General features: G+C 45.3%; 2 protein-coding genes across 6 annotated transcripts in view; one reads left to right on the top strand and one right to left on the bottom strand.

Moving 5' to 3' along the window:
- Window positions 1–8,262, top strand: part of ITPK1 (inositol-tetrakisphosphate 1-kinase) — a 136,954-nt gene extending 128,692 nt beyond the window's left edge. For all 5 annotated transcript variants that reach the window (XM_056493530.1, XM_056493528.1, XM_056493529.1 and 2 more), the window contains one exon: window positions 1,704–8,262. In XM_056493530.1, coding sequence (XP_056349505.1) covers window positions 1,704–2,026 — 323 coding nt within the window. In that variant the 3' untranslated portion in view covers window positions 2,027–8,262. The remainder of the gene's footprint in view (window positions 1–1,703) is intronic.
- Window positions 8,263–9,669: 1,407 nt separating this feature from the next.
- CHGA (chromogranin A) lies at window positions 9,670–22,966 on the bottom strand. The gene is made up of 8 exons (XM_056493527.1): window positions 22,706–22,966; window positions 22,159–22,205; window positions 18,397–18,490; window positions 17,907–17,975; window positions 15,681–15,779; window positions 13,559–14,065; window positions 12,658–13,130; window positions 9,670–10,201 (listed from the first exon to the last, which is right to left on the bottom strand). Exons 1-8 carry the CDS (start codon window positions 22,911–22,913, stop codon window positions 10,118–10,120), a joined length of 1,581 nt encoding a protein of 526 aa, XP_056349502.1. The 5' UTR covers window positions 22,914–22,966; the 3' UTR covers window positions 9,670–10,117.
- Between the last annotated feature and the right edge of the window lie 4,118 nt (window positions 22,967–27,084).

The following is a 27,084-nucleotide window of genomic DNA, read 5'->3' as shown; positions in this document are numbered from 1 at the left end:
CTAATCCCATGGCTTTTACATAAGCAAGAAAGCGTAACAAGCACTTCTGTGCAAGGGGTGGAGATCCTGTTCTGAGTCCCATGGCCAGCCCTAGGAGTTTAGTTGCCCCCTGCTGACCAGTGGATTATCGTGCGGGGCACTGGGAAACTCAGCGTTTTGAAATGAGAGATTTGTTTGGTGAATCCCTTCAAGGGCCTCTGAGAAAGGAAAACTGCGAGCTGGTGTCTCACATTGCTGATGTTTTATGTGACCTGTTAAGTAACTGAAGAATTGGGACCAAGTGCAATAAAATCCAAAGTAATGTAGCAGCCAAAATAAGAGTTAATTGGTTGGCATATGGTTTATAAATACACCATAAAATCCCCATGTTTATTATAGGTGAAATTATAGTCTTATTTCATGTTTTCCAGGAATTTGGTTTTTTTTATTGCCTAAGGAAGTTAGTCTTTACAGGAGAATGGAAATTAAAATTCAATTAATTATGGATCTGATGAACTCTTCTGCCCAATAATTACATTACTAAAAGTGTTTTAAAGTATGCATTTACTTTGTGGTCTCTGGTTCTGCTCATGTGCTGCTGTGTGAATGTCTGCTATTCACATGGGTCTTTTAAACTTACTTACTGCTTCAGTCTCCTGTATTAATACCAGAACACTTTTATAGACATTTTAAAACAATCAGCCTATCTCATTAAATAGCACTGAATGTCATATGTCACCTCTAGATACTAAGGCAAACTGATAACAATTTCAGGTAATGCAGTAGCAGTTAAGATCCATTTCAGGACATTGTACCCATATGTTGCATGTCTGGTTCAATTTTAAAATTAAATGCAATGATAAAACTGTGCCTGTAGCACAGTGTTTAAAATAGAAGCTCTGTACACCTGCCACCCTTTGTGTCACCAAAAATGTCATGTCTCCTGGTATTTGAGCAGCTGTTTTAACGAGGAAATTTGTTATTAAACTGCATTGTAAATTGTCTGGAATCACTTAACAGAACACACAGAAAGGTGGTGTCAGTACCAAAATAAATGATTGATGTTTCTATCAAATACTGTGTCATTGATACACATTTCCTGTCCCTCAGGTGTTTATTCAGACATAGCAGCAACCCCGTTTTAAGTGTCAGGTTAGGTTTGGTTAGACAAGCATCACATTGCTTCTTGCTCAGTGGGAAGCTGCCTTTTCTGTGGGGTGTTAAGCCAGCCCTGCTGTCCTCTGAGGTTTCCCTAACTGAGGGAATTGCTGGGCAAATTCTGGAGAGGGTCCAGACCCTCAAGGAAGCTCTGCATTAGAGCTACTTGCCATAGTAAACCTGGAAATGGTATGGAAAAAATCAGCATTATACCAAAGAGTTTGTAACTTGGTAATAAATGATAGAATATACCTAAAGGTACATCTACATATATGTACTTGGGAGGAAAAACTGGCAGCAAATCTGAAAGGCAATTGTTTTTCTCATTGGAAAAACACTTTTTATTGCAAGAGTCTCTGTTCCTCTTTATGCTAATCTCCTTCTGCTGTCACTTAAAATGATGTCATGGAGAAAGCCGTTTTTTCATTAGTTTTATGATCAGCTTTTTTATGATCAGTGGAGGGCAAGGCACTCCAAGAAACAAACTGTTAAAAGAAGCCTATCAAAGAACCTAAGGAAATTACTTAATTGCCTTTTTTTCTCTTCTTCATTTTTTCTCTTTGCAGGTTATGAGGGTGTTTCTGAATTTTTCACAGATCTGCTGAACCACATAGCTGCTGTCCTGCAGGGTCAGGTACCTGAGGTGACCCAGCTAAACCGCAGCAAGCTGCTGGCAGAGCAGAGCGCTGGGATCATGGACGAGCGGATATGCTGTGCTAGCACAGGCTGCCTCAGCGTCATGGGAAAAGACTCCTCCTGGATTGTGGAGAGTGAGACCAATAGCTCAGTGAAACTGCAACACCAGAGACTAGGCTGCAACTCAGCAGTGTCCCCCAGCTTCCAGCAGCACTGCGTCGCCACATTGGCAACAAAAGCTTCTTCTCAATAACTTGCCAATGCCATGGACTGAGAAAAAGCCCCAGGGATACAAATTGTGGTCCCAGAACCAGATCAGGCTTTAACAATACAATTGACAAAAAAATGGGAAAAAAACCCCACCATAAAACACAACACAAAAAAGGAAAATAAAAAAACTTTCCATTTGATTTAATCTAATTTGCTGATGAAATGGACTGAAAGGGGAAGAGCGAGAAAGTGATCCAAATCCATTTCATCAGATTCCAGTTGCAAATTTTTAGTGAGTTTACACACACGTGTTTTAACACTAGTCCTTTCATTGTGGGAGGGTTGCTCTTTCGTTTCTATTGTTCTTTGTAATCAGTGGTGACCAGCATTTTAAAATCGGACCTCATGGTGTCAAGAAGATAATAATGTTGAAATGCAGTGTCTGAATGTAACAGTGCTAGAGATTTTTGCCTAGAAAACTCCCCATTCCTCCTTTTTCCAGGTAGGCCATTGCATAAGAAAGCTAAGACAAGAAGTTGTCTTAGTATCACTTAGTATCACTAAACCAAATCTCTTGAAATGTTGACCAGGCGTGATGTTGGCAGGTTTGCTGTGAAGCTGCTGCACTTTGAGTAGGACAGAGCAGCTTGCTTCTTTTCAGGGCACAGAATGAGGTGACCACTCTTGTTCCAGCTTTGCAGTTCTCCCCCCAGGCCTCACTGCTTCACTCAAATGGGCTTCTAACCATGCTTGCCAACAGCAATACATTTCACCCAGAGAGGGTGCCAGTATTTAGGCTGAGTCATTTAGTAGATTAAATAACATGCTTTCAATTGTCTGCTAGTGCTGAAATCCTAGAAGAGTTAATGGGAGCATCTCGTCTCTGAGCAGGGAGTTTAATTCTCCCTCCACTGCTTTTGTGAGCAGTCTGAGACAACTCTGGGAAAAGGCTGGCAGAGCTGTGCATTTTCCTTGGAGCAGCACACCTGACCTGGGTATCCTGAGGGGTAACAGTCGCTGCCTTCCATGCTGTTGTACATTTTTTTCTGTAAAATAGAAACAAAATTGTGTACCTTCACATAAGGTAGAAGTACAGGACAGCTCTAGCTTGGAGACCCCATTACTTTGTTGCAAGCTGCCAGGCGAGGCCATATGGTAATTTACAACAGTGCTTTATACTATTTGTAAACTATAGCACAGCCAATTTGTATCTCTTCAGATATCTTCTACTATGGCAACATCTTCTGCTGTTGAGAATTCCTGCAACTTTTGCCAGTTCTGAACACTATATTGAAAATATCCAAGTGCTAAGAACAGAAACACTATTTTGGTAGAAGTGGCCTTCTCTTCCCCTTATTAGCCCTAAAATATTTTTAAGAAGGGTGGTGTTGAGAAAATTTCCTTAGTTAAGCTCCTAGCTTGCAAATACAGGAATTTCTGTCTTTTCTATAGCACGTGTTCATAAAGCATCTGTCACTGCAGCATTTAATACCAGTTTGGTTGGTATCATGTGTTAGATGGCTACTCAAAAGGAAAGGGTCTAGAACTTAAAGTCCAGGTAGATTGGGTTTAAAGAGGATTAAACTGTGTAAAAGATGTCACCGCCCTACCTGATGGTACCAATCCTAGAGAGGAAAAAGTTTTGAAGAGTTTTATGTAGCAGTTCTTTTATGTAAACAATGCTTTTTCCATAGGAGAGATTGGTCTTCTTCCAAAATGCCGTTCTTGGGAACATCCTGTAGCCAGGATTGAATTTTTCAGGATGATTTACATAATAGAAGATAATTCCACTTCCAGAGGGAATACTAACTTTAAAATATTTCTATAGGGACTGGAAGAACCTTATGAGTGTGGTATCAGTCAGATCCCAGGGTGCACATAAGCACAGCCAACTTCTTCAAGTGCTGCAGTTCTGTTCTGAGCTGGGCACTCTTCAGAACCCTTGTATGCTTTGAAGCTGCTGGATGCCGTGTTGTCTGCAGCTCACAGGTCTCGGATGGCTGTGTGTGAGTGAGTCAGATGTACATAGGTATGGGTTTGTAAAAGTATTCGTGATAGACCAAACTTTCATAAAGCCATGACTAAAATAAAATTGTCATCTACAGTTTGGGGTTTGTTTTAGTTTGTTTAAAATAAAAAGTGTTTTTATCTTACATGTGTAACAAAAGATGCCCTCAGGAAGGAACTTGCCAGTGCATATTTTTGTATGGTACTTTCTTGTAACCAGCTGGTGGAGTGTTTGTAGACTTGCCTGTTGCTCCCTTTATTACAATGGCTTGGGCTTTTTTTGGTTTTTTGGGTTTTGTTTCTTTACTGGGTGGTGGGGATTGAAGCAATGATGTTAGAACTGGGTTACTGACTCAAGACCTTTCAAACTAAGTATGTTTACATGAATCTGAGCGTTGGATCCAGTGGAAATGTCTGTATGCTGTTTCCTAGTTAAAACATCAAATAAGAATTTTATTTTCCTGGCTGCCTTCTGAATTTTGGTTGGCCTATTTTGCACTGCTTTTTTTCTCCAAAATAAACTACTGAAATATAATTGTGCATTTTAAACTTGTTTACAAATGATTGTTAGAAGTTTATTTTGTAATTCTCTGAATGCTTGCAGAAATACTATATTTAAATATTACTCCAGACCTTGGCAGTAACTAGAAAACAAGTTTAGGTCATTGGTGTGATCAGTGACATTTTTCCCATAGTCTGTAATTTATTTTTTATTTATCGAATGTATTGGTATCACTTTAATTTACCAGGTGCAGTTATGCAGGTACCTGTTGTGATGTGGCATTACAATAGAGTTTTGACATAAATTACCATGCATTTGCTGTAACTACTATATTTCCTTGCAGAAATTAAGGTAATGGCTCATGTACTAGAATGTTGCTAAATCACAGAGGCAAATTGGGAGACCAATTTGTATAAGCCAAAACTGTAAATTACCAAGTATCCAGACATACAATTACGTTCTTGCAAAATATTTGAGCATGAGTATGTTATTAAGCTTGTGCTAAAGTGCTTTTCTGAATTGCTGCCTCATTTGGTAAGTTCAGGATAGTTTTAATTTAAGATAAGCTTCACAGTAAGTTAGTTAATATTCTGTAGTCTTGTCTTTCTTTGTAAAAGTAGAGGAGTGTAGTAACATTAGACCATACCAGAATGCCCTTGCTCTTAAAATTGCAGACAATCTGAGGAGATTTTCCGTAATGTCTGAATTCTTTTTATTGTGGGTTAGAAAAAGATTCTTCTGTGTTTTCAAAGGCATAGCTGTTACTGCTGTGCTGATGGGAGCAATTGTATTAAAATTACATGGTCACCAGTTAGCTTTATAGAGATTTATTACTGTTCTGCTTCACTGTTTGAAATCCACAAGAACATCATTAGCTTGGCTGGAATTTCTCCAGGTTTTGTGTCAGCATGATGGAGATGAGACTCTGGTTTCCACTGAAATTATGTAATTAGCTTTCCCTGTTGAAGAGAACTTGAGTGGTATTACTGCTGCCTGTGATATAAAGTCACCCTTTTCTCCCTCCAACTGACTTGGCTGCATTGTGCCTGATTCTGTATCCTGTGCCAGAACATCCTGATCATTATGTGAAAGCCAGCTGCAGAAATGCAACCAAACCATCAGCATCAGTGGTAGCACTTGTGGTTTGTGCAATGCAGAACCACTGGGCCAGAGATGTTTTGCCTTTGGTTGAAGTGTCTGGCTGTACAACCTTTGTGCTGAGAGCTGGTCAGCTGAGGAGCCCATGGGCTGGGCTGGTCGATAGGTAGGATAGATTCATTGTTACTATTCAGTTACTATACTACGTTAAAGCTGTTTAAAGATCTCCATCGTCAATGTGGGAACGTTTCTGCAGAGGAGGTCTGCAGCAGGTTGCACAGACTGAAATCTACCAGTTTAATTTGTTTTCATTGTAGATGATTACAAGCTAAGAACCCAACCCAGCGACATCACGAGGTAATGAGGATTGCTCAAGATAAAGCCTCAAGTTTTCTAGATTAACTGTGGGCAGTGTCCAGACAGGGAACAACCAGGTGGAGGAGTGGTTAGATAACAGAGGCAGAACACAGTTCAAATGCAACAAGACTAAATGGGGCCAGAGGTGTTGGAATTGCCTGGCAAAAAAGAGCAAAACAAGAAAAATGTACCTGTTGTTTTTATCCAGTTTTAAAAATCCAGACTTATCAGTTCTTAGACTAACACTGATTTCCTCAAGTCTTTGCATGGCAGCAGTGACAAGTGAGTCAGGCTTTTCCACACTAACTTCTAGCCTTAACTTCCACAGCTGAGCAGAAAATCTTGGATTTTGGTTTTTTTAGTGAACAGAGTCTGAGTTTGTAGCAGTCTCCCCATGCACACACTTGTGGGAGTTCACTTGTATTACCCTGCTAATTTTTCCCCCTCTCTCCTTTTTAGTAAGAGATGTATTGATTTCTGTATTCAGTATACAATTACTTTATTGTGTGTGTTTCGTAATTAGGAATATGTGAAAATGCTTTATGTAGATTAAAATATTTCCTTTAATATAATCTCCTCTCGCTTTCATAGAAAAATGGACATGCCATTGCAGATCACATTGCTGATTTTATTTGTAATATTGCTTTAATATCTATTTCAGAGGAATGTAACCTCCAGAAAAGTACTTCCCACATCTTTACTACCTTCCCTTTCACTGTTCACCCTATATGGATCCAGGCCATCAGCACTTGATGAGCTTTTGAGTGGATGGGTTTCATATCCTCCATGGATTCTGCCATAGTTACATGGCCACAAAAGTTACTTGAGATGGTTGAAGTTTGGGAGGATCCAGGCATAAATGGAGATGTTGGTGCAATTCCTCAGCAACACAAGCACAGTAGCATTTGTAGCAAGCAAAGGGAATTGTTTTTGCTCTGTGTGTGCAGTTGGCTCTTGGGGTCTGGTCCACCCTGCTCTTGGGGCAGCTTTCCTGTGGAAGTAAAAAAATCCATTGAGAGAAAAACATCCTTTATCTGTGATGCAGAAGGAAGGCAGGGAGGGTAGGGCTTGGGAGTAAAATCCTGGCCAGTGGACATCACGGTACCAGTTGTCCAGAATTTCACTCTGTGTTTTTTAATAGCAATCTGGGGTGATGTTTTCTTTCTCTCCATTCTTACCCTGAATCCACTGGGGCTGATGATAGCAAATGCCTGTGGCCCACACAAACTCATTAGCAGGTGACCTTACCCAGCATGTCAAGAGTTTGCAGAGGGCTCCCGATGTGTTGGGAAGTTTTTGTTGATGGCCAGGAAATCTCTTGAAACTCCAGAAATAGCTGAAACAGCAAATGGAGTTCATGAAAATCAGGTCTTCCTCTTCCAGCATTTTTAAAGAAACCCACGTTTTATTTCTTCCTTCATTCTTTACACAGTAGTTTTAGATATAAATTATTTTAACTTTTTTTTGTGTGTGAAAAGTCATATATACATATATAAAGTTATTAAAAGGTTGAGAATATGTTGAGTATAAAATAGTGACTTCTTTGTTTCAGATGTTAGCAGCCCCTAAAAATGAGTTGTTTATCCTCTTGTAAAGTCAGTGCTGTAAAAAATATTGAAAAATAAAAGATGTGTTAGATGTATCTTTTATTATTTATTTCTGATTCAGTATTTGATACAGCTTGTGTATACCCTTGTGACAACCACATACTAAAAACACTGTTGTTCTTAATATGGAGTAACAACAATTCCTTGGGATCCCAACAATTGTGAGAGAATTAGCCCTCTGGGTGTGAATAGTGTTGAATATTGTCCTTCAGTCTCCAGCACTGCTTCCCACCCAAGCATGGCTGAATCTCGGGGACCACTGTGTGCGTGTGCTCAGTTTCGCAAGTTCATTGGTATCTGTGTTCAAATCCAGCTGTACAGTGTTAACAAGTGTGTCTTGTGATTCGCTTCAGCCTGGTTCACTGATTTCTGAAACATAATTCCCATTTTGTACTTAAATTTGTATAGAATTATATAAACCCTAAAAAGAACATGGCTTACTGTAAAACCCAAAGTACTTGCTATTTGGCGTCTTCAATTGCATGACTGATCAGATCAGACAGTGGAGATGGTGCTTTCATCTAACAGCATTCTTTTCATTGGTAATATATTAATTTCTTTTTGTTTGCCAAGCACCTGTTTTGGACAATGTTTTGGTTTCAACAGTAAAGCAATATGCAGTAGGTATTGTGGCATTATCTCTGTAATTGTTTTGAAGAGGGGGTTGTCCCTTTCCAACACATAATGAAAATAAATGCCTTATAACAAGTTCTAGTTTGCTTCCTCTTTCTCAGTAGATAGGGCAGCGAGGTGAGCAGTTCATTGGGGGAGGCTTGTTTTCATGGGAATACAATGTTCACATCCTTTCCAAGTGCAGTTGTTTGCAGCACCACGCTCAGGCCTTGAACACCGTCTTTCCATCTGAAGAAAGTCCTTGGATCACAAATATTTGTGCTTATTTGAATATCCAATTAAGGCAGTATATACAGTAGCCCATCAACATTATTTTTCCTCTTGTTGATTTTGTGTCAGGTATGGACAATTTCTGTCTGCTGCTGCCATCTTTTGAGGGAAAAAAAGCCTGTCTAACTCCTTTGGATGTGGCTGCATTTCTGTGAGGGTTATTTGGTTTCTTGGGTTTGGGGTTGTTTTTTTTTTTTTTTGTTAAGTGGAGGTTTGTTTGTTTGTTTTGGTAAAGGTGTGGTGAGGGTCTGAGGGTTTATGTGAATTTGTGACATGTAGGCCTGAGTTGGCAAGGAGTTGCATGGGTGCTGCTACTGGCAGAGAGTCTGTCACCAAAAAAAAGGGAGAAACTAAATCATAAAATATGTCGAGTTGGAGGGGACTTATCAGGATCATCAAGTCCAACCCCTGGCCTGCACAAGACACCCCAAGAATCACACTGTGTGCCTGAGAGCATTGTCCAAATGCTTCTTGAACTCTGTCAGGCTTGGTGCTGACTACTTCCCTGGGGAAACTGTTCCAGCTATAAATACAACATACTTACAATATACAATATTCCGATTAAAAATACAATATTCAAATTAAAATTTAGGTGAAGATCAATGTGTAAAATGTGGTTTCTCTAGGTGGAGTAACTCCCTAATTGCCATTTTAGTACTGTTTCTGTGCAACACCTTTGGTTTCATTTTGGTTCTTCCATGTTTCCCTGAGGTTAAAGAGAGTGTGATCTCAGGGTAGAGTTGAAAGACTCCCAACTTGCTCCAGTGCTCTTTCCCCAGTCGGGCTCTTGCCCAGTGCTGCAGGTGATGGGAGAGAACTGCAGAACTTCGGACTGGGGGGCTGGAATACAGCCCTGGCCGTGGGTGGTTCTTTCCCTCTCCTCCCAGCGCACATAGAACATCTAAAATATGATCAGCGCGCAGAGATTTTGGGGCCAGCATCCCTTGGCCCTCCATCTCCCTGTGGTCTGAAGCCCAAAGGATGGAAGGTTGTGCCTGTAAGCACAGTGCCACTGTCCTCCATGCCAGGCCCCGGAGGGCAGCAGGGCTGGAGGGAAGGGAGGGAAGGGAGGGAGGGAAGGAAAGGAAGGAAGGGAAGGAAGGCCCATGGCGGTGTGTCTGTGGTGAGGGGAGCCCTCCGTTCCCCCTCTTTGCAGAACCCTTCAGGCCCTTCAGCGTGCTGACAACTGACACTGAAACTACCAAAACAAAGGAAGGAACCCACTGCAATTTTATTTTTCCTTAGATAAATCTTTTATATAGAATATATTACAGTCAGAGTTCTCAGCTTTTAATCAAAAGATAACAAGTTATTGCAGTTTTTTAATCCAGTGAAACTACCGGTGAAAGAACTTTCTAGAAAGCTGTCCTGTCTTTTTAAAAAAAAGAGGGAGAAAACCCCACCCAGACAGAAAATACACAAGTAGGTTGCACTTGGCACCCACGGGCGCCCTGCCGGGCGTGTGGGCATCCGTGTGAGGGGGAGCGTGAGGGGAGGCGGCGGGATGGGCACAGCACTATGGCGGGGAGGCGGCTGGGCGCTAGCGGGGCCGGTGCTAGGCACGGTGCTTCTGCTCGGCTTAGCTGCTGTTCATCGGGCGATGGAGGCGCGGCGGAGGGAGGCGGCGGCGCTGCTTCGGCCGGCACGGGAGCGCTGGGCCTCAGCCTCGCCTCAGCTCGTGCAGCTTGTGGGCGACGCGCTCCAGCTCGGCCTCGATGGCCGCCAGGCTCTCCAGCTCCTGGTCCTGCAACAACACCCCAGGACGCGTCAGTGCCCACGGTGAGCAGCCCTCGCCCCCAGAGCTGCAGACAGCCTTGCCTGCCTGCCCCATCCCTTCAGCCTGCATGTGTCCCTCAGGACAGGTGTGTGCTCAACACTGATTACTTCTGCCCTAATGTTTAATTACTGCCCTAGTGATAGGGATAAGATGCAGCTGCCTCCTTCCCCGACCCTGCCAGGCAGGGCAGTCCCCAGCGGGGCTGTGTCTCCTGAACACGCCGGGGCCCGGGGCAGGCTCAGCCCAGCAGCGCTGGGTCCCAGCTCTGGCTCAGTGGTGTCAAACCAGCGCGGGCACCGCTGCTCCACCTGCGGGAAGTGCAGCATGTGCAGCGCTTCCACCCTGCCCTGGGTCACTGCTTGCACCTCCACTATCGAAGGTACTTTTTCTGGGAAAATAGTGACTGAGGAAGCCATTGGTTCAAAGGCTCAAGCTGCCCATCACTTGATGGTCTTTTTGTACTGGCTCCTGTGTATCTATGCTGTCACCTGTAGCTGCTTTATTTAGTGCAGGCACTCAGATGCCTGACTGCGTGGCTTTGCCTGAACTCAGAGTATACTCAGCTGGACCTGCCTGTCCCTCACAGCTGTGGTCACTGGGCTCTCTGCAGACCATGCACTCAGCGTAGCAGCAGCAGCAGGCTGTGTGAGCAAACTTGGTGCTGTACCTTTTCCCATTGGCAGAGCCGAGGTGACAGCCCCTCTCCTGTGTCAGAGGAGCAAAGCCTTGCTGCTGCCTTCAGCAGCTGCCAACCACAGGTTGACACTGCACTGCATGTGACTGGTGTGAGAAAAGTATGTAAAAAATAAGGAATTTTTTTTCTCTTCCTAAACTATTTTCCTCAACAGGGAAAAAGGGCCCCTCCACTGGGCCCTTGGCTCAGTCCCTGGGAAAGCCCTGACTACAGCAGGGTGCCTGCTGCTCATGGTGCCTGCAAGCACCCAGGGTGCCCAAGCAGCTGTTCCATTTTCTTTGAAGTGGGTCAGAGAGCAGCTGGCTGAGGCTTACCTGGAGGAGAACTAGGGGTGCAACTGGAGCCCCCAGAAATGGAGAAAAATAGGTTCTGAAATCCTCTACAGCACCCAGAGTGAGCTTGGTTAGACCCAAACCATTGTGTGTGTGCTCTGGCTTGCATCTACCTGACCCCACATGCTGGACCTGGAAAGTGCAGGGGACAGCATTCTGAGCCCATATCTGTACCCATGCTGGCCTCACTGGCCAAGCCACACAGCCCTATGGCCCAAAAATAAAGAGAGGAGACAGGACAACGGCCAGGGCCTGTGCCTTCCCTCACTGCTGCTTCCCTCACTGACTCCCAGAGGCTCTCACCTAGTTTAAAAAGCCAACCAAACAAAAAAGTCTTGATGCATCTGTAAACACAGCAGTTTTGCAGCTCAGCAACCTCTTTTCCAATCCCCATTTGCAGACAAGGTGCACCCCAGAGCCCCTCTCAGGAGCAGTGGGGAGCAGCCTCCCTAGGGGACAGGTGTGGGATGTGAGCAGACAGCAGTGGGAGGCAGATGGGGCAGCCCACCCCACTGCATTCCTGTTTCCAACTGAGATGTTTGGCTTTGCTTTGAACCAACACAACTGGAGATGCTCTTATGGGAGGGGTGCTGATGGGCAATTTTTGGCCAATGGTTTGGTGCATAACTGAGCCAAAAGGGGTGTTTTGGAGGCAAGAGAGCCAACTGGCTTCACTCACCTGCTGCTCCAGCCTGTTACCAGGCACCTGATCATGGCCTGTCCCAGGCCCACAAAGCCCAAGCCCAACCTCACTGCCCAGTCTCCTCCATTATCCCAAATTAACTCTGCCTGGAGCTGGGCCTCAGCACAAAGGTGAACCCACCAGCAGTTCCTGGCTGCTGGGGATGTACTGAGCTATTACCTAGCATCACACAAGGTATCAGGGAGGGAGATCTCTGACTTTGGAAGCTTGGCTCAGATGAATTTCTGTATCTATCAACCATTTCCACTCCAATGCCTCAGGTCTCCTTCTACAGCTGTACCCCTGACTTAACCTCTGTAGGCGTTCTGACAAGACTCACTCTATCCCTGAGACAGGGAAAGCATTCCTTTTGACTTTGAAAGGCTTTGGGTCACAAGGACTACCCCTAGGCTCCAGTTATAGCTCTGGTCACTATGTCCAGCACAGGCCAGTGCAGAAGTCCTGTCACTGGAGTCATGACTAGGGGGCAGGGAATGCTTTTGCACTAGTCACTAAAACAAGGATAAAAACCAAAGCCACAACCAGGTGAAAACTTGAATAATACCTGAGGCTGAATGACTAGAAGTTCACTGAGCATCAACTTAGTGTCACAGAGGACCACTGCTGGCTACATTAATGCCAGTATGCCATCCACATTTCCCAGTGAAGTTTGGATAATTGGGTGGGATTTATTCTTAAGCCTGTGTACACTAACCTCTGTTCTCCTGTTAGCACTGCCTTCCTCATCCTTCTTTTCTTCAGGCATGGGAGCAAGTGGAAAGCCTCCTTCACTGCTGTCCTCCTTCGAGTGATGCTTCCATGACCTTCTCACACCTTCCTCTGGACTGCTGAAGGTGTACTTGCGGGACCTGAATGCCTTTTTCATGGACCTGTCTGGCTCTTCCTCACTATCGTTTTCCTCCATGCGCTTCTTTGATGTCAGCTGCTTGGCCAGCTCATCCATTTTGTTCCACCTCTTTGTTTCTTCCCACTCCCTGGAGGAGTCCTCCTCCATCTCATCACTTTTGGCATCCCTGGGCTGATAGGTGTCCTCTTCTCCCTGCATCTCCTCATCCTCCAGGTGATGCCTTCCTCCTCTCAGTGCCCTGGGTTGCTCTTCCTCCTCCTCTTCCTCCTCCTCCTCAGAGCTCCGCACATCTTTTCCAAATCCCAGCTCGTCATCGTTATCTGAAAGAGCATTAAACAAAGCAGTGAGCACAACTGTTAACATGTTTAAGGTCCACCTTTGAACTGAGCCTTCAGTGATGTATTTCTTGATTTAGACCTGCTTTCTCAAGATTCTAGGGAACCCACCCTCACCTTTGCCATGTCAGTAATGGGGCTTGAAGGCAGCAGTCAGAACCCCTGTAGGAAGATCAGGGAAGATGAGTTAGTTGTCCCCAGGAGCTATGAGAGCTGAGCAGCAAGGCAGCTGCAGGGCCTGTGTTACCTGCTGTGCATAGGTCTGTGTGTCAGATGTTTGTGGTGGGGTCTGGGTGGCTGCTAGCCAGTGTGTTTGTGTAAACCCAGTAAGCACCTGCCTCAACTTTTTGGCTTTGTGTCTCAGTGCTCTCAGCTCACCCCAGGAAGGCATCGATGCAGTCTGGGATACATACTGTCACCCCCCTGCATCTCCTCAGCCTCCTCGTCCTCCTCAGCCAAATCGAGTGATCTCTCTGCTTCAGTAGGGTCCTCCTCTGCAGCTTCATCTCCATCATCCTCCCGCTCCACACGCTCCCCTGCTACCTCCTTGCTGTGCTCCTTGCCCTGCCTGGATGGCTCTTCTCCCTCATCTTCAAGCTCCAGGCTGTCCCTAGAGCCTCTGGGTTCCTCCTCTTCATCTCCTTGCTGCTGCTGCTGCTCATCCTCATTGAAATTTTTGCCAATGTGGTTGTCCAAAACTTTGTTCCGATGGGTATCCTCTGTATCCCTGATGTCATTGTTCTCAGCTTCCTCCCGCTCCTCTTTCTCAACAAGGTCGGTATCCCGTGGCCTGGGTTCCCTCTCCTCCAGGCTGTTTTTTCCCTCCTCTCTCGAGTCTTCATTTTGCTGAGGATTCTGTGCTGCCAGCTCAGCCAGGGATCCTGTGGGCTGCTCCTCTTCAGGGCTCTCCCCTTCTGCATCTGCAGAGGGAGAAACAAGGAGAGACACCTCTGCTGAGAGCTCACTTCACAACCAGCAAAGGCCAAGCATTTCTTATGGAACTTCAGCCCTGCTCAGGAGTCTGCTTAACCAGCCCATGGATCCTTTTGCAAGTCACTTCAGCATATGTTTGCATTCAAGCAAGGCAGTGTTCTTTCTGGTGCCTGTGTTCCTGGAGAGACTTGCAAGGCTGAAGTTAAACATATGCTGAAGTGTTTTGCTGCAGCACAGTCCTCATCACCATCTCTTGAGATGCCAGCCACGAACTCACCCTGCATGAAACCAGACTGCATGTAAAATGAAATTATTTAGAAGTGTAATATGGCACTTGCACAGCTCTCCCTGCTCTGACTGCTGCACTCACATCACATCCTTATTTCTCCCACCAGGCTGAAAAGGCAGCCAGTCCTGTTCACAGGGTGCTGGAGGGAGGAGGGGTGTCTGCTTCTGCAAATGAACTACTCAGCAGGAGCTTAATGTGGGCTGAGTATTTCCTCTTTCTCAAGGGAGACTGGCCTCTTTTAATACTGTTAGCCAGAGAAAACACTCTGCAAAAGAAAATATGGGAGCTTAAAATCCAGAGATGTGGAAAGGTAAGTGCAGCCCCAAGGAGGGCTGAGGAGTGTGCCAGGATGAGGGGATGCAGCAAGCTGGCCGCATAAGGCTGATGGCCACCAGTGACACCATGCTGGTGTCACCAGACTGTCAGTGAGCCTGGATGGCCCATGTGCCACATTTCATCTTCACTTCATCTTCCTCCATCTCCCCACTGCTGGACCAAGAGTTTCAGGTGTATCTTGGCAGTAGGGAGATGCAGTGCCACCATCCTACCTGTTGGATTTTGGTGGTGCTGGCTGTAGCAGCAGCAGCCCCTGGGGGTGTCACTCCTTATTTCTCTAAGCAGCTTTGGACTGGTGTCACAGCCATGCTGTGCTGTTGTGGGCCAGCCATGTGCCCCAGAGCTGCTTGAGACCCTCTGTGGGTGCCCAGCTGCTGCTGGACGAGGAGTCACATCACCCCACATTGGCATTGTGCCTTCCTGACAAGGAAAAGGGAAGGGGCCAACCCCTCCTTTCTGCTAAGCTGCATGTCTGTAGTAAGGCCAGAGAAATAGTGACAAGGGGAAATCCCAGCTGAAGGTGATCTTTCCAAGATACACATGTTTTGTGTGGGTGTGTGTGCTCTGTGTGTTTCAAATTTTCCCTTCACAGATTCAATATCTTAGATTCCTGGAAGCAAGGGTGACAGGCAAAAACCCAGATCACCCTTGCCTGTATCACTGACTCTTTCAGTGCAGGGGTTTCCCTGGCTGTGACTCATTTTAAGTGTTACAAGTGAGTGAAAGTGTCAGCAGCAGAGTGGAAAAGTCATTATCACTTCGGTAACTTGACCATCACCAGGTACTATTGCTCAGAAACTGCATGTTTTTTGAGCTGGTAAATAAGAACAAAGCAAACACCAGGTTGCTTGTGTGTGTCAGCAGCAGCATCAAAGAAGATGCCCAAAAGAGAAGCAGATGGACATGGAGGCTGTTTGAAAGGAGATCCTTGTTTACAGCCTGACCTGGATTTCCCGGGGGTGGAGGCTGACACTGACCTCTCTGCTTGTTCTTGTCGTTCTGACTTTCAAGGACTTCAGAAAGTTCATCTTCAAAGCCACTATTTTTCTTCTGCTGCTGAGTTCTCTCATTGGCACCTGTGTTAAGTAACAAAAAGTAGGGGAAGGCAACAGTCCCTTCTGTGTTTCAGAAAATAGAGGTAGGAAAATAGTTATGTGCCCTTTATATTTGCTACAGTGGGAAAATCTACCTGGGAGGAGTGAGATTGAAGGGTATGTGAATCAACTGCAGTAACAAAACCACAATCAAAAACCTCATTTTCAGGAAAGAAAATGGTCTCTAAATAGAGACAGAAGGTTGCCAAGAAAACTAATATTGATGGAGAGCTAGGGAATAAGAGATGCTGAACTGCAGCACACTGAGGGCAACAAAAGACTTCATCACCAGAGTACTGAAGGATGAAAATTGCCTGCTGCCAGATTCTGCCTACACACCTCTGTTGAGGTGAGCACTGAGAGCTCCTGTATCCTCCAGCCTGGCTGGGGGCCCCCCTCTCCCATGGGTGCTTGGAGGAAGAAGCAGCATTCGTTCCCACTGCAGGGCTAGTCTGGGGCTCCAAGGCCCCACATCTTACCTCTGGAATTATGGAGCCTGCTAGAAAAATACAACACCCTGGAGAGAGAGAGGTGTCTGAAGGCAGCATGAGCTGGAGGTCAGGCTGCAGCTGGCAACCAGCAATGGGATCTGCAAGCCAAACAAGCCCTGTGTAACCCAGCTCATGCCCTGCTTCTATGCCTTAATGCAAGAGCCAGTGCTGCCAGCCCAGTCCTCTCTAGCCCAGAGCTGAATGGTGTGGGCTCTTCAGCCTGAGCAGAACCAGCTGCACCAGCACAGAGGACACCACAATTTGCACCTTTGCTTTTCCCTTGGTCTACAAGACTGCTCCACACCCAGTTTCTGTAATCTGTAGATTGGATCTCATGTTACTCTGGGACTAAGTGGTGTGATGGGCTCAGGCTGAGGAAAGAGTGGAGCAAGGTGCACCTCCATGAAATGAGTCCTTTCATTTGGACTCCATGCTGAGTGGCACAGTGAGCCTGTCAGATCTCTGAGTGCTCCTTCTCAAATCCCTGGTGTGCCTGGGCAGCCACATCCCAGCATACTGAAGAGACCATGTCTTCTTCCCTCTGGATCACCAGAGCATCCAAGGACTCCATCTGAGGTCACTGAGCATCTGGCCCCTCCACTATTTGGGTAGTGACTAAAATATGGATTTGGGAGCTGCATGAGACTCTTTCCCAACTCTGACTTCCTGAATTTTACCTCTCTGTTCTCCCTGTTGCCTCTGTGGCATCCTTGCTCTGAAAGCGTTCTGGTGGCACTGCCTTCCAGCCACCTCTGGAAGACTTGCCACACAGGAGCAGGGCACAGGGATGCCCTAGTCATTGTCTCTCTGGTGATGCCCAGTTATCCCCTGGTTACCCCAGGGAGAAGGAGTAGGGAAGGCCAGGAGGTGCTTTCCCTGCACCTGGGGCGAGCCTGTTGCAGCCTCATCCAGACAGAGGGATCTGGACTAGCTCTGAAGTAGCCTTGCCTGGGATCTGCATGTTAGCTCTGGGCAGCTGGGCGTCTGAGAATGTCCCTTTCTTCCCTCAACACCCTTTGGCACAGTTCCATGGTGCTGTTGCTGCTCCCATATTGACCAGTGGTGAGCAGCTTGCACCTCTCCAAACCAAACTCACATTTGAGTTAAGGAAGCCATCAAAATATACCCATTAGCTCAAGAATATTTTCACTGGGGTCTTTTAGGTGCAAGTCTTACTGTTCAGTGGGGCTTCCCTGCTGCCACATCTGGATTTAGAGCTAGACACCAGCTACACAGACAGTGGAGATTTTCTTACTTTTCATTCTAGTTTGGGAGCTGGTGATTATTTGTTAAATTAAATTACAGTGTTTCCTTTTAGAGTTCTTCCACCTCAAAATGTCCAGACTCTACATCACCACCAAGTTACACTGATGGCTATTGAAATGATCAGATACATATTGGAGTTACTATAAACAAAATTCCTGTCCCCATTCACACAATCTCTACTGAAAATCTTGGAACTACAATTCCTAGGGCATGCTTATATGATCTCGAATTAATATAAAATATAAAAACAAACACAAAATGAAACAAGCAATAAAACTGTATAAGGGACTACAACAGAAGAAAACAGTCTTCCCTACAGTTATATTTAAAAAAATATATACTAGCACTGTACCTTGAGCAGCAATTTCCTGAAGTTCCTTCAATAAATTTTGGTGGCGAAGGATAGAAATAATTCGTTCATCTGCAACAGAGGAGACTTAGTACAGAAAACAGTGAAAACAAACCTCCTCCAACCCCAGGAAATCAAGAACCCCAAATGCCACTCCTTCATATGCTCTTTTCTTTCCCTTGGCCTGATTTGCTCTCACGTCTCTTAACCGTGTGATTAAGACAACAGCAAGGTCCTATGGAAACCAGGCAGTTTGGTGTCACCCAGCACACCCCCGTGGCCACAGTGCCAGCACTAAGGCATGACCTGGGACAAGCAGTGGCTCCATCCCTGCTCCTGGGGCCCAGTACAGCCCAGTGGAAGAGAAAGGTGAATGTGTCAGGGACCCCTTGACAGGGGTCCAGAAGCCAGGGCTCAGTTGGTCAGGGCAGGACCAGCCCCTACTTGCCAGACTTGCTTTTGCTGATACCCAGCATTAAGTCTGAGGCAGTACCTCCTCGGAGAGTTTCTAGGCATTCCTCACTGATCGGCAGGGGGTTTGGCTTAGATAAAGTGTCAGAAATTACTTCTACAATGCACTTCATCACCTAGAAAGAGACAAGAATACAAATTAAAGAACTGGGGTTTTTTGTCTTTTGTTCCTATTGTTGCCAAGGCTAAAGTACAGCAGATGATGGCACAGTTCTTGCTTTTCTGGTCAAGCCAGAACTGAATGTTCAGTTCTTGTTTTTCCTAATGCAGGAACAGAAGGTACCTCCTGCAACTGAGAAGTGAGCAAATTACACATGACAATGGAAAGAGCTTCTTCCACATGACACACAATTCAGTGAGGATTGCACAGCTTCAGACCATCCCAGAGTCTAAGCACATCTGGACAGTAAAGGGTATCCGAATATATGCATAGAAAATCCAAAATAATCCTCTTTAGGTTAATATATCTCAACCTGCCTCTCAGAAAAGGACTTTTGTGGGAGGTTGTAGAGAGCAAAAAGTGGTCATAGCTATTCAATATATGACCTTGAAATATTAAGAGCTCTTCAAACCCTGGGAAAAACATCATAGTTAGATGAAAGGTGAGGTGAGGCAAACTACTTTCAAACACAGATGAGAAATACTGCTCTCAAACCCTAGAAAGGACAAGATGCTCTGGAGAAGTGTTTGACCTTGTGTTCTGAGTGTTCAAGCCATCCATTATAAACTGGAAGAGCTCTATATGATGGCAGGTCATCTGAAAGCAAAGAAGTTCTGACAGCTTCGCAGACAGGATGAGCTCTGAGCCCACCCTTTCCAGTAGCCAGGAGTGTTATTTATCTAATTTGTCACCTGCACTGAGTTTGCAGGCATCCTTGCCACACCAATACACACTACTGGGAGCCCTAGTGTGTAGCCATGTAGATCCAAATGATCACACAGGACAAAAACATTCACTGCAGTCTGGTGCTGATTAGTAATGTAGAAATCAGGCTGCTTAGTTCTAAAGGATGATTATTTATAAAGCAATCTAGGAAAATGCAAGGCTAACAATTGCCTGTGGAAGAAAAGAGAGGCTAAATTGAAAAAAAGGATACAAGTTAAGCCTTGGAGGCAAAACATTCACTCACTGCACCTCTTTCTCCTGATGATTTCAGCAGGCAGCCCCGAGAGCCCTGACCTCCCTCACAATGTACCATTCTCAGGAGAGCAGAGCACTCTGGCTGCAGTAGAAATTAAACACAAGTCAGCAGTCCCCAGTCATCCAAAATGCTGTTCATTCAAGCAGTTGGATATATTCACTGGACAGCTGGAATGGGAAAATTCTCACCCTACGTAAGGAGAGAATTCTGCTTTTGCAGATCACAGCCATAAAATGCTGAACTATGTGCCTTACATAGTTTGAGGGAATTGCCTAATGGATTAAAAATGCTACAGGAAAGATTAAAAAAAAAAAAAAAAAAGTAAGCAGGGGAATTTCCTGGTATCATTCTATATCATAAGCATTCCATTAATACTGATTTTAGATGACTTTGAGTCACTCTAAATAGAAAAAAACCCTCCAGATTCTGATATTTTCCTCTCATGTTTCCCAACCTCTGGACCCATTTATTGTAGCAGTATTTGATGCAGCTTCAGAAGTAAAGACTTTCTCAGCATGAAAAGTAAGACTCTGGTTCAATGAAATATTCTATTCAAGCTTTTTCAAGACTTCTAAGCTGATCTAAGGTCTTTGTCTGAGAGACACATCACTCACCACAGAAATACATTCAGCTCTCTGGAGGAGCTTTGTAAAGTAATGAAATGAAGAGTGCAGTCATCCCACAACACTGTCCTTGTCTTTTTGTTAGAGGAGGTCTTGCAGAGTGAGACTTCACAAGGTCATGAAACAACAACCTGCATCAGGAAATGGAGGAGATCCTTTCCAAATGGATGTAATTAATCCAGTGCGGAAACTCTGACTGGAATTTTGCCACAGCTATCATCTAACCATGAGCATGTAACTAGATCCTTAAGAGCAGCTCATAGAATCTCCAAAGGGTTGTACCCTTACAAGGACAGAATTCTCCATATCTGAGCTCAGTTATGCCCTCCTAAAATGTATGGTTTAAGTGAGAAATAGTGTCCTTCAAGCACAAGAGTGGGCAAATACCAGAGACACTGTAAATGCTTTGGTCTTGTTCAGCTCCCTTTGGAAAGCCCTTGATGTAAGGAAAGTCTGATGAGCTGTCCAGGAAAGGCCTGCAGGAGCTGGCTACTCGTTACATAGACCTGAACCAGTCACAAATGCTGGTGGCACAGAGCATGGTGTGTAGGAAGAGCTGCAGTGCTCATTGCTGTATTCATGTGTTCATCCCTGCCCTAATTTGTTCCATAAGACCGGGAATTCCTTCCCTGAAATGCTGTGTTTCGGAGGATGGTAAATGCAGGGAAGCCCTAATGGCTTCTTCCAGTTGCAGCAAATTCAAAAGAAATTTGATTTTGCTCTCAGCTAGAGCCTGTGTCAGTGTAATACCCAGGGAAGGGGGGGGCAGTCTTGGGAAAGTCCTTCCTTAGTGGAAGCATTTCCATAGAGTTGCACCATCTGCCACAGAAATGCTATTTTGTACACATAGAATGTACTGGGGAATAGACCTCACAAGGAAAATAATATGATTAATGGGTTGTCCCAGTGGACACCCACACTGGCATGGAAAGTTGAAGCGGTAAGTGCCTGTCCCTTCCTGCAGCACACAGCCTGAGGAAGGCACCCAGTGTGAGCTCATGGCTCAGTCCCAGCAAGGGCTAAGCCAGGCTAAAAGTCTTAACAAAGCAACTGCTCTCCAGTCCCAGGCCCGTTTCCCAGGACACAGGGAGGTGTTGCTCGTGGCCCACATCCTGCAAGTAACCTGCAATGGAGCCTGTGGCATCAGTGTGCCCTCCCCTGCTGCTGCCTGGGGAAAAACATTATGTGGCTACAAGATTTCATAACACAAAATGGTTCAAGAAGCAAAAAGGAAAAAAACTGGCGTTCCCTTTATGGACATGAGCTTCCAAAGAAATTTTAATTTGAGCAGCCAAGAGATCAGCTTATATGAAAGATGGGGAAGGAGGGGTCAGGGAGTCGTGTCTGACATAGATAAACACAGGCAAACCCCCCCCCATCCAAGCATTTAGGTGCCAAAAGGCTGTTGGTAGTGCATATGTTTGTGAAGTGCAGCTGTAGATGTTGGAGGGTGTGACACAGATATGTGCACAGAAGCTTATAAAGGAGGGCTGTAGAGGTCAGCCAAGTCCTGCACTGCTCATAGCCATCCAGACAGGCTGAGCAGGAGCTGAGGATGGATTAGCAAGCTGAGAGTACCAGTTGCCTATTTTTCCAGAGCACGCATGTTTAAGTAGCACACATACAAACTCAGATGTATACACCCCCAAACACGCACAGTTCCTGAATCACATCTCCCCCCACTCTCCCTTGAGTCACCTCCTGTTGGGAGCTTTGGAAAGCTGAAAGTAGGAGGACTGAGGAGAGTTATACCCAGCCTCCATTTCCTCTCTAAACAAGCTTGCCTTATCCCTCTGTTACATCCTGAGGGACTTCCTTGGCTGCCCAGAAGTGGGTGCACAAAGGGTAAATTCTGTTAGGAAGGGAGCAGAGATCAATCCTGCTGTAAGATCTCATGCAAATTCCTGTCACTTCTTCTTCCCCCTCAGTGGGAGCTGCCCAAAACCAACCACCTAAGTGGAGATGAAACATCCCATCTTTTCTCTTAATTTGACCCTTTCACTACAGGCTCATCCTTACCTTTGTGTCGCCCTTGTTCATGTCATTTGTCACAGGAAGGGAGACGGCTGTAAGGTAAGGGGAGGGGGAAAAAGAGAATTTGTTATTCATCTCATTTGGAAGACAAGCAGAGAAACATTATTCTGCTAAAATGGGAATGGAGAAGTGGGGCATCTCTCTCTGAAGATCATCTTCTCCCTAGAAGTGGTCTCTGAGTGCAGCAGCTGAATGTGTGCACTGTGCCCCTCGGGAAGGGAAGGTGCTCGGGCTGGCAGGGCCCGGCTGCGCTCGGCAGTGACCTTGCGGCGGCCGCTGTCCGCGGTGCTGAGGGGCCGGGCCGCCCCTGTCCGCGGTGCTGAGGGGCCGGGCCGCCCCTGTCCGCGGTGCTGAGGGGCCGGGCCGCCCCTGTCCGCGGTGCTGAGGGGCCGGGCCGCCCCTGTCCGCGGTGCTGAGGGGCCGGGCCGCCCCTGTCCGCGGTGCTGAAGGCGCGGGCGGAGCGGGGCCGGGGGCAGCGCTGCCGAGGGCCGGGGGACCCAGGGGGACACGGACCCAGCCCAGCCCCACTTACCCGGCACGGCCAGGAGCAGGACGGCGAGCAGTTCAGGCCGGCTCATGGTGCTGGCGGGATGGAGGCGGGGAGAAAGGGGCAGAGGGCGATACTGTCGTGGCGGGGGGCTCCAGGCGAGGTGCCGGGGGGAGACCAGCACGGAGCGTGTGTATCTACGCCAGTGCCCTGGCTGAAGATCCCAGATGGGGCACTGCAGCAACCGGCTCATTTATATATCTCAGCCCTCGGAAATGGCGTCAGGAGGAAGCCGCCTCCCCCTCTGCCCCCTCCCCTCGCACACAGGCTTCCCATCAGCCTCCGTCGCTCGCCGGGTGTCGGAGGAGCTCCGACCGCCCCGGCTGCACATGCAAAGGTGTCAGCCCCTGGCTGCTCCATTTTCTCTCACTCTGCAGGCACAGGAAGGCTGTGAGATGTGTTTCCAGGATACCGCTTTTCAGCACCTCAATCTGGGCACCGGCAATCTGCATCACCTCTGCAGGTGTGCCCTCTCTGTATGTACCTGTAGCCAAAGGCGAGGCACCTCATGTATCCCGGCCAGCATTGCCGGGAAAATGCTTTTGCCCCTTCAAGGCCCCCTTGTCTTTCTCTGATCATGGAAGTTTAGAACAGGTGGTGACATTTTTAGATGTCTTTTAAAGGCTCCACTCCAGGGAACTGGTCACGATGAAAAGGGCTTGCTAATGGAAGTGGCAAGTCCCAGCAGTTCTATGAAAGGTTTGTTAGTAGGATGTTATTCGGTGTAAAGATCAAAGGCTGGTGCATCTGTCTGTGACTTTAAAAGCAAAATTTTAATAGGTTGCTACCCTTTCAATGTTTTATAACACTCTTTAGCAATACCCTGCACTCCAAAGCTGAAATAACCAAGATTACCTGGCTGCCAGTTTGCATTGACAAGAGACAGAGGAAACAACAAATTGTATCATTCTCTTAGTCATAAGAATTTCCATGCTTTCGAAAAAAAATGGCTGTCTATTCTTTGGATGAAACATCTGTCAGGTCAGCCTGGATTGTTTGTTTAAAGAGTCTCCAATGCTTCTTTAGGACAATGCTTCTTTAGGAATAGCAGCTCTGCTATTCTATTCCTCAAGCAATTTCAGAGGTCACAAAATGCAGGGACTTAGACTAGAAAACAAAATTCAGGAAAATTCATCATCTTTCTTCCCCCACCCTGCCTCATTCTGCTCATTGGGGAGTCCTGCACTCAAAGAATTGGGGAGAATCTAAGCGGTCATCACTTGCCATTTTGTCTAAGATGTCAAGAACTTTTCTATGAGACTAGACAGTACAGACTGCACCATTGTTTTCCCTTTCTCTTCCCAGGTGCACATGGAAATGTGTTCCCAAGTGTCCTCTAATGTCTATCTGATTAAAATGCATGCTTCAAAAGGCACATTTGGATTGTAAAAGGCCATTCATTTAAAATCAAAGCTCCTCTTGTCTGTTGCACTTTCTAGTTAAATGCAGAGAAAGATGGAAATAAATTGATCTTCTGAACAGTGCTTTGTGGATGGCAGTGATGGATAGTTAAATGCTCATAAGCCTATGAAATGAACACTCATGACAGTTTTTCCATGGAGAACCTCCAGGAATAAGAGATATCCTTTCTTTCTGATTTTTGATTGTTGTGTTGTTTAGTTGTGGTGAGGGGGTTTTTTCCTTTTTTTCTTTTTTCTTTTCTTTTTTCCCTCCAGGGTGTGTGTTTTAAGTCTCTGAGTCTGAAAAACTGAGCATTATTAAGCTTGTAAATTCCTATGTATTCTTAAGTAAGAAAGATTAATCTGCTTATCCGCTTAGGCTTTGTTTTCCTAGTCAATATTTACTTGCCCTTACATATAAATGCTGTATTTATTAGAGAAATAAATTATCTCAGTTCTAATCCAGTTTCTTACATGAAAGTCGTTTTCTTCTCTGGGACCTCTATTTGAGAAATTTAACAGGATGTGTAGCACCTATAACTACTTTTTTTCCTCCTCTTTCTCATGGTCTTGCATCCATTAAGTTAATTATAAAGGAGAAACTAAATGCTTTCCAGGTATGGCATGCATAGTCCCACTGTAATAGCATAAGATGGATGATGAGTTTTTCTATTTCTTGCCCCAGAAAAATGGATATGAAACTGTTAATCCAGCAATCAGTACTTGTGCTGTTGCAATTTGTCTCATTAAGCACAGCTATATTAGGAACTGTCACAGTAAAGCATGCCAGGGAAAGATTTATGTCAAAAGAGCAAAATTAATAAAATAAAAAAGTGAAAGGTATTCTGCCACTCAGAGAAAGGCAATGCCAGAAGACTCAAAGGGAAAAGGAGGTTTGTGAGTCTCTAAAGTAGTTTGTGTTTTAGTATATGGAAAACGGGTGTAGGTCTTCAGAGGGTGGCAAAGTAGTGAAGGTGGACTTTTCTGACCCCTTCCAGTCTTAGAAAAAAAGCTGTTGATGTCTACAGAGAACAATTCAATTTTTCCTTATAGCTGCACAACTTCTCATGCATGAAGTGTGGTGGGACCATGGAGAGCCATATACCATGGCCTGCATGCAATCACCAACATAACCTGTGCAGATGGACAAGAGATATTTGCCTTCTCAGCCTGAAAGTGATTTGAGAAGATGGCAATATCTGGATGGATGCAAGCAGCCACCCAGCACTGTTGCATTATCCATGCTCTGAGCTGAGGGAACAACTAAAAGCCATACTGATATATGATCTTTCTATGTATATCATCATTTCATTGATAGATTATGTGGCTTAAGTGCTATTCTCAAGAGAGAAATATTTTTTTACTTTATTTCAGAATTCAAGAAATAAAACCAAAGGATCTTGTGTTTGTCTGTGAGTTTCTCTGAGAGCTTGTCTAATTTCTTGGCTGAAATTGGGTTAAGAATTCACTCCTCTTTTGTGCTTGGAAATACTGACACTGCATTTCAAACAGCTGTGATTTTACAGATCCAGGTACTGAGGCACATAAAGAGGGGAAGTGTCTTTTCATGATGATATCAAAAAGGTTTGAAGCACAGTTAATACTGCACCCTAACCAAAAGACACTAAGCAAAAAATAGGCAATAATTACGTACTTGTATATGAAATCAGTAGATAACTGTTTGACTGAAAAACTTGAATGTAAGCTCATTTTCAAATTACTAGCAAAGTCTATTAAAACCCTCGTATCACATCTTTTCTTCTTTCCCATCTTAGTCAGCCACACTCGACTCTCAGTTCCCTCATACAAGCCTTGCTTGTCTGCCTGTAAATAGAAATAAGCTTCAAAGCTCAGATTGCTGCTGTGAATACTCATCTGTGCTGCTCAAAGGCAGTCCTCTCTTTCAGGTCAGAGGCAAAATGATGTTGACTTGCTTTGATTTTCTTAGTCTAGACTAAGTCGTTGCACTAACCTGAAATTCATTTATTTTCCTGTTGAAAGGTTTACTTATACCCCATAAAAAGCCCATCATTGTGCCAAACTTGGCTAGCTCTGCCTTTCCATTTTCTTCCTTGCCTGGCATACAGAGCTCTCACTGGGGCTATGTTGGATGGAGTATGTTCCCTGCTGGAAGAAGAGACTTCGCTGCAGTCATCACAGAATACCATCTGGACACCCTTACAAAGAGCTTGGATCTCAGCATAATTGTTCTAAATGTTATTCAAATACCAGTCTGGAAAATGTCATGCCCCTCTAATGCCATGGTCACTTTACCTGGCAGTTACAGAAAACCTTCATTGATTCCTGTGAGCCTCACTGAATCTGCAAAAGGATGTGGAGACAGAGGTTCTTCCTGAATAGTGATCTCAAATAGCCTCCTCTGGAAATTACTGATGATTCATATGGTTTTATTTGACTTGTGACAGCAAAGTTTACATAATACTGATGTACATATTTAGTAAGATAAAGCAATTCTGTAAGTTCTAGACTGGTATTAAGTTCATGAGAACATAATTGATATTGTTTACTTAGTTCTGAATCTAGAGACAGGCAGACCTGTTTACTGACCTGCAGGCACTAACAGGGTTCATGAGAGTTAAGGGAAGAAAATAGTGACAAGAGTGACTAAGTGGAGTGCTGTGGAGCAGCACTTCTCTTGTGGGAGGTCCATAAGCCCATCAGACAGCCTCTACTCTGCTAGCAGCTCACAGCCAACAGATGGATCCTCAGAGAGCATCACCATCAGCCCAGATTCTGAACATTAAGTGACTGCTTGGTATATTTTGTAGAGATCACTTTTATTCCTCTTCCTGTATATACCCAATCTGTATGCCCATTCCAGACCAGTTGCTCAGTGAAAACCAAGTCAGCCACAGGGGCACATGGATCTTCTGGGCTGCCCACAAGACCTGATTTCAAACGTTGTGAGCATGGTAAGGGGCTTTTCTGAGAGGTGAGTTAGAT

The sequence above is a fragment of the Oenanthe melanoleuca genome, chromosome 5 (assembly GCF_029582105.1).
Source record: "Oenanthe melanoleuca isolate GR-GAL-2019-014 chromosome 5, OMel1.0, whole genome shotgun sequence".
Lineage (NCBI taxonomy): Eukaryota > Metazoa > Chordata > Aves > Passeriformes > Muscicapidae > Oenanthe > Oenanthe melanoleuca.
This window is presented reverse-complemented; position numbering and strand designations above follow the sequence as displayed.

What these genes read in the sequence shown, in the direction of transcription:
- CHGA (XM_056493527.1), bottom strand. Translation starts at nt 22,913, where the DNA reads ATGAGCCGGTTGCTGCAGTGCCCCATCTGGGATCTTCAGCCAGGGCAC. An exon ending in TGAACAAGGGCGACACAAAG is followed by an intron (nt 18,491 to 22,158) that starts GTAAGGATGAGC and finishes GTCTCTTTCTAG; the next exon opens with GTGATGAAGTGCATTGTAGA. An exon ending in GGAGATGCAGGGGGGTGACA is followed by an intron (nt 13,131 to 13,558) that starts GTATGTATCCCA and finishes ATGCTCTTTCAG; the next exon opens with ATAACGATGACGAGCTGGGA.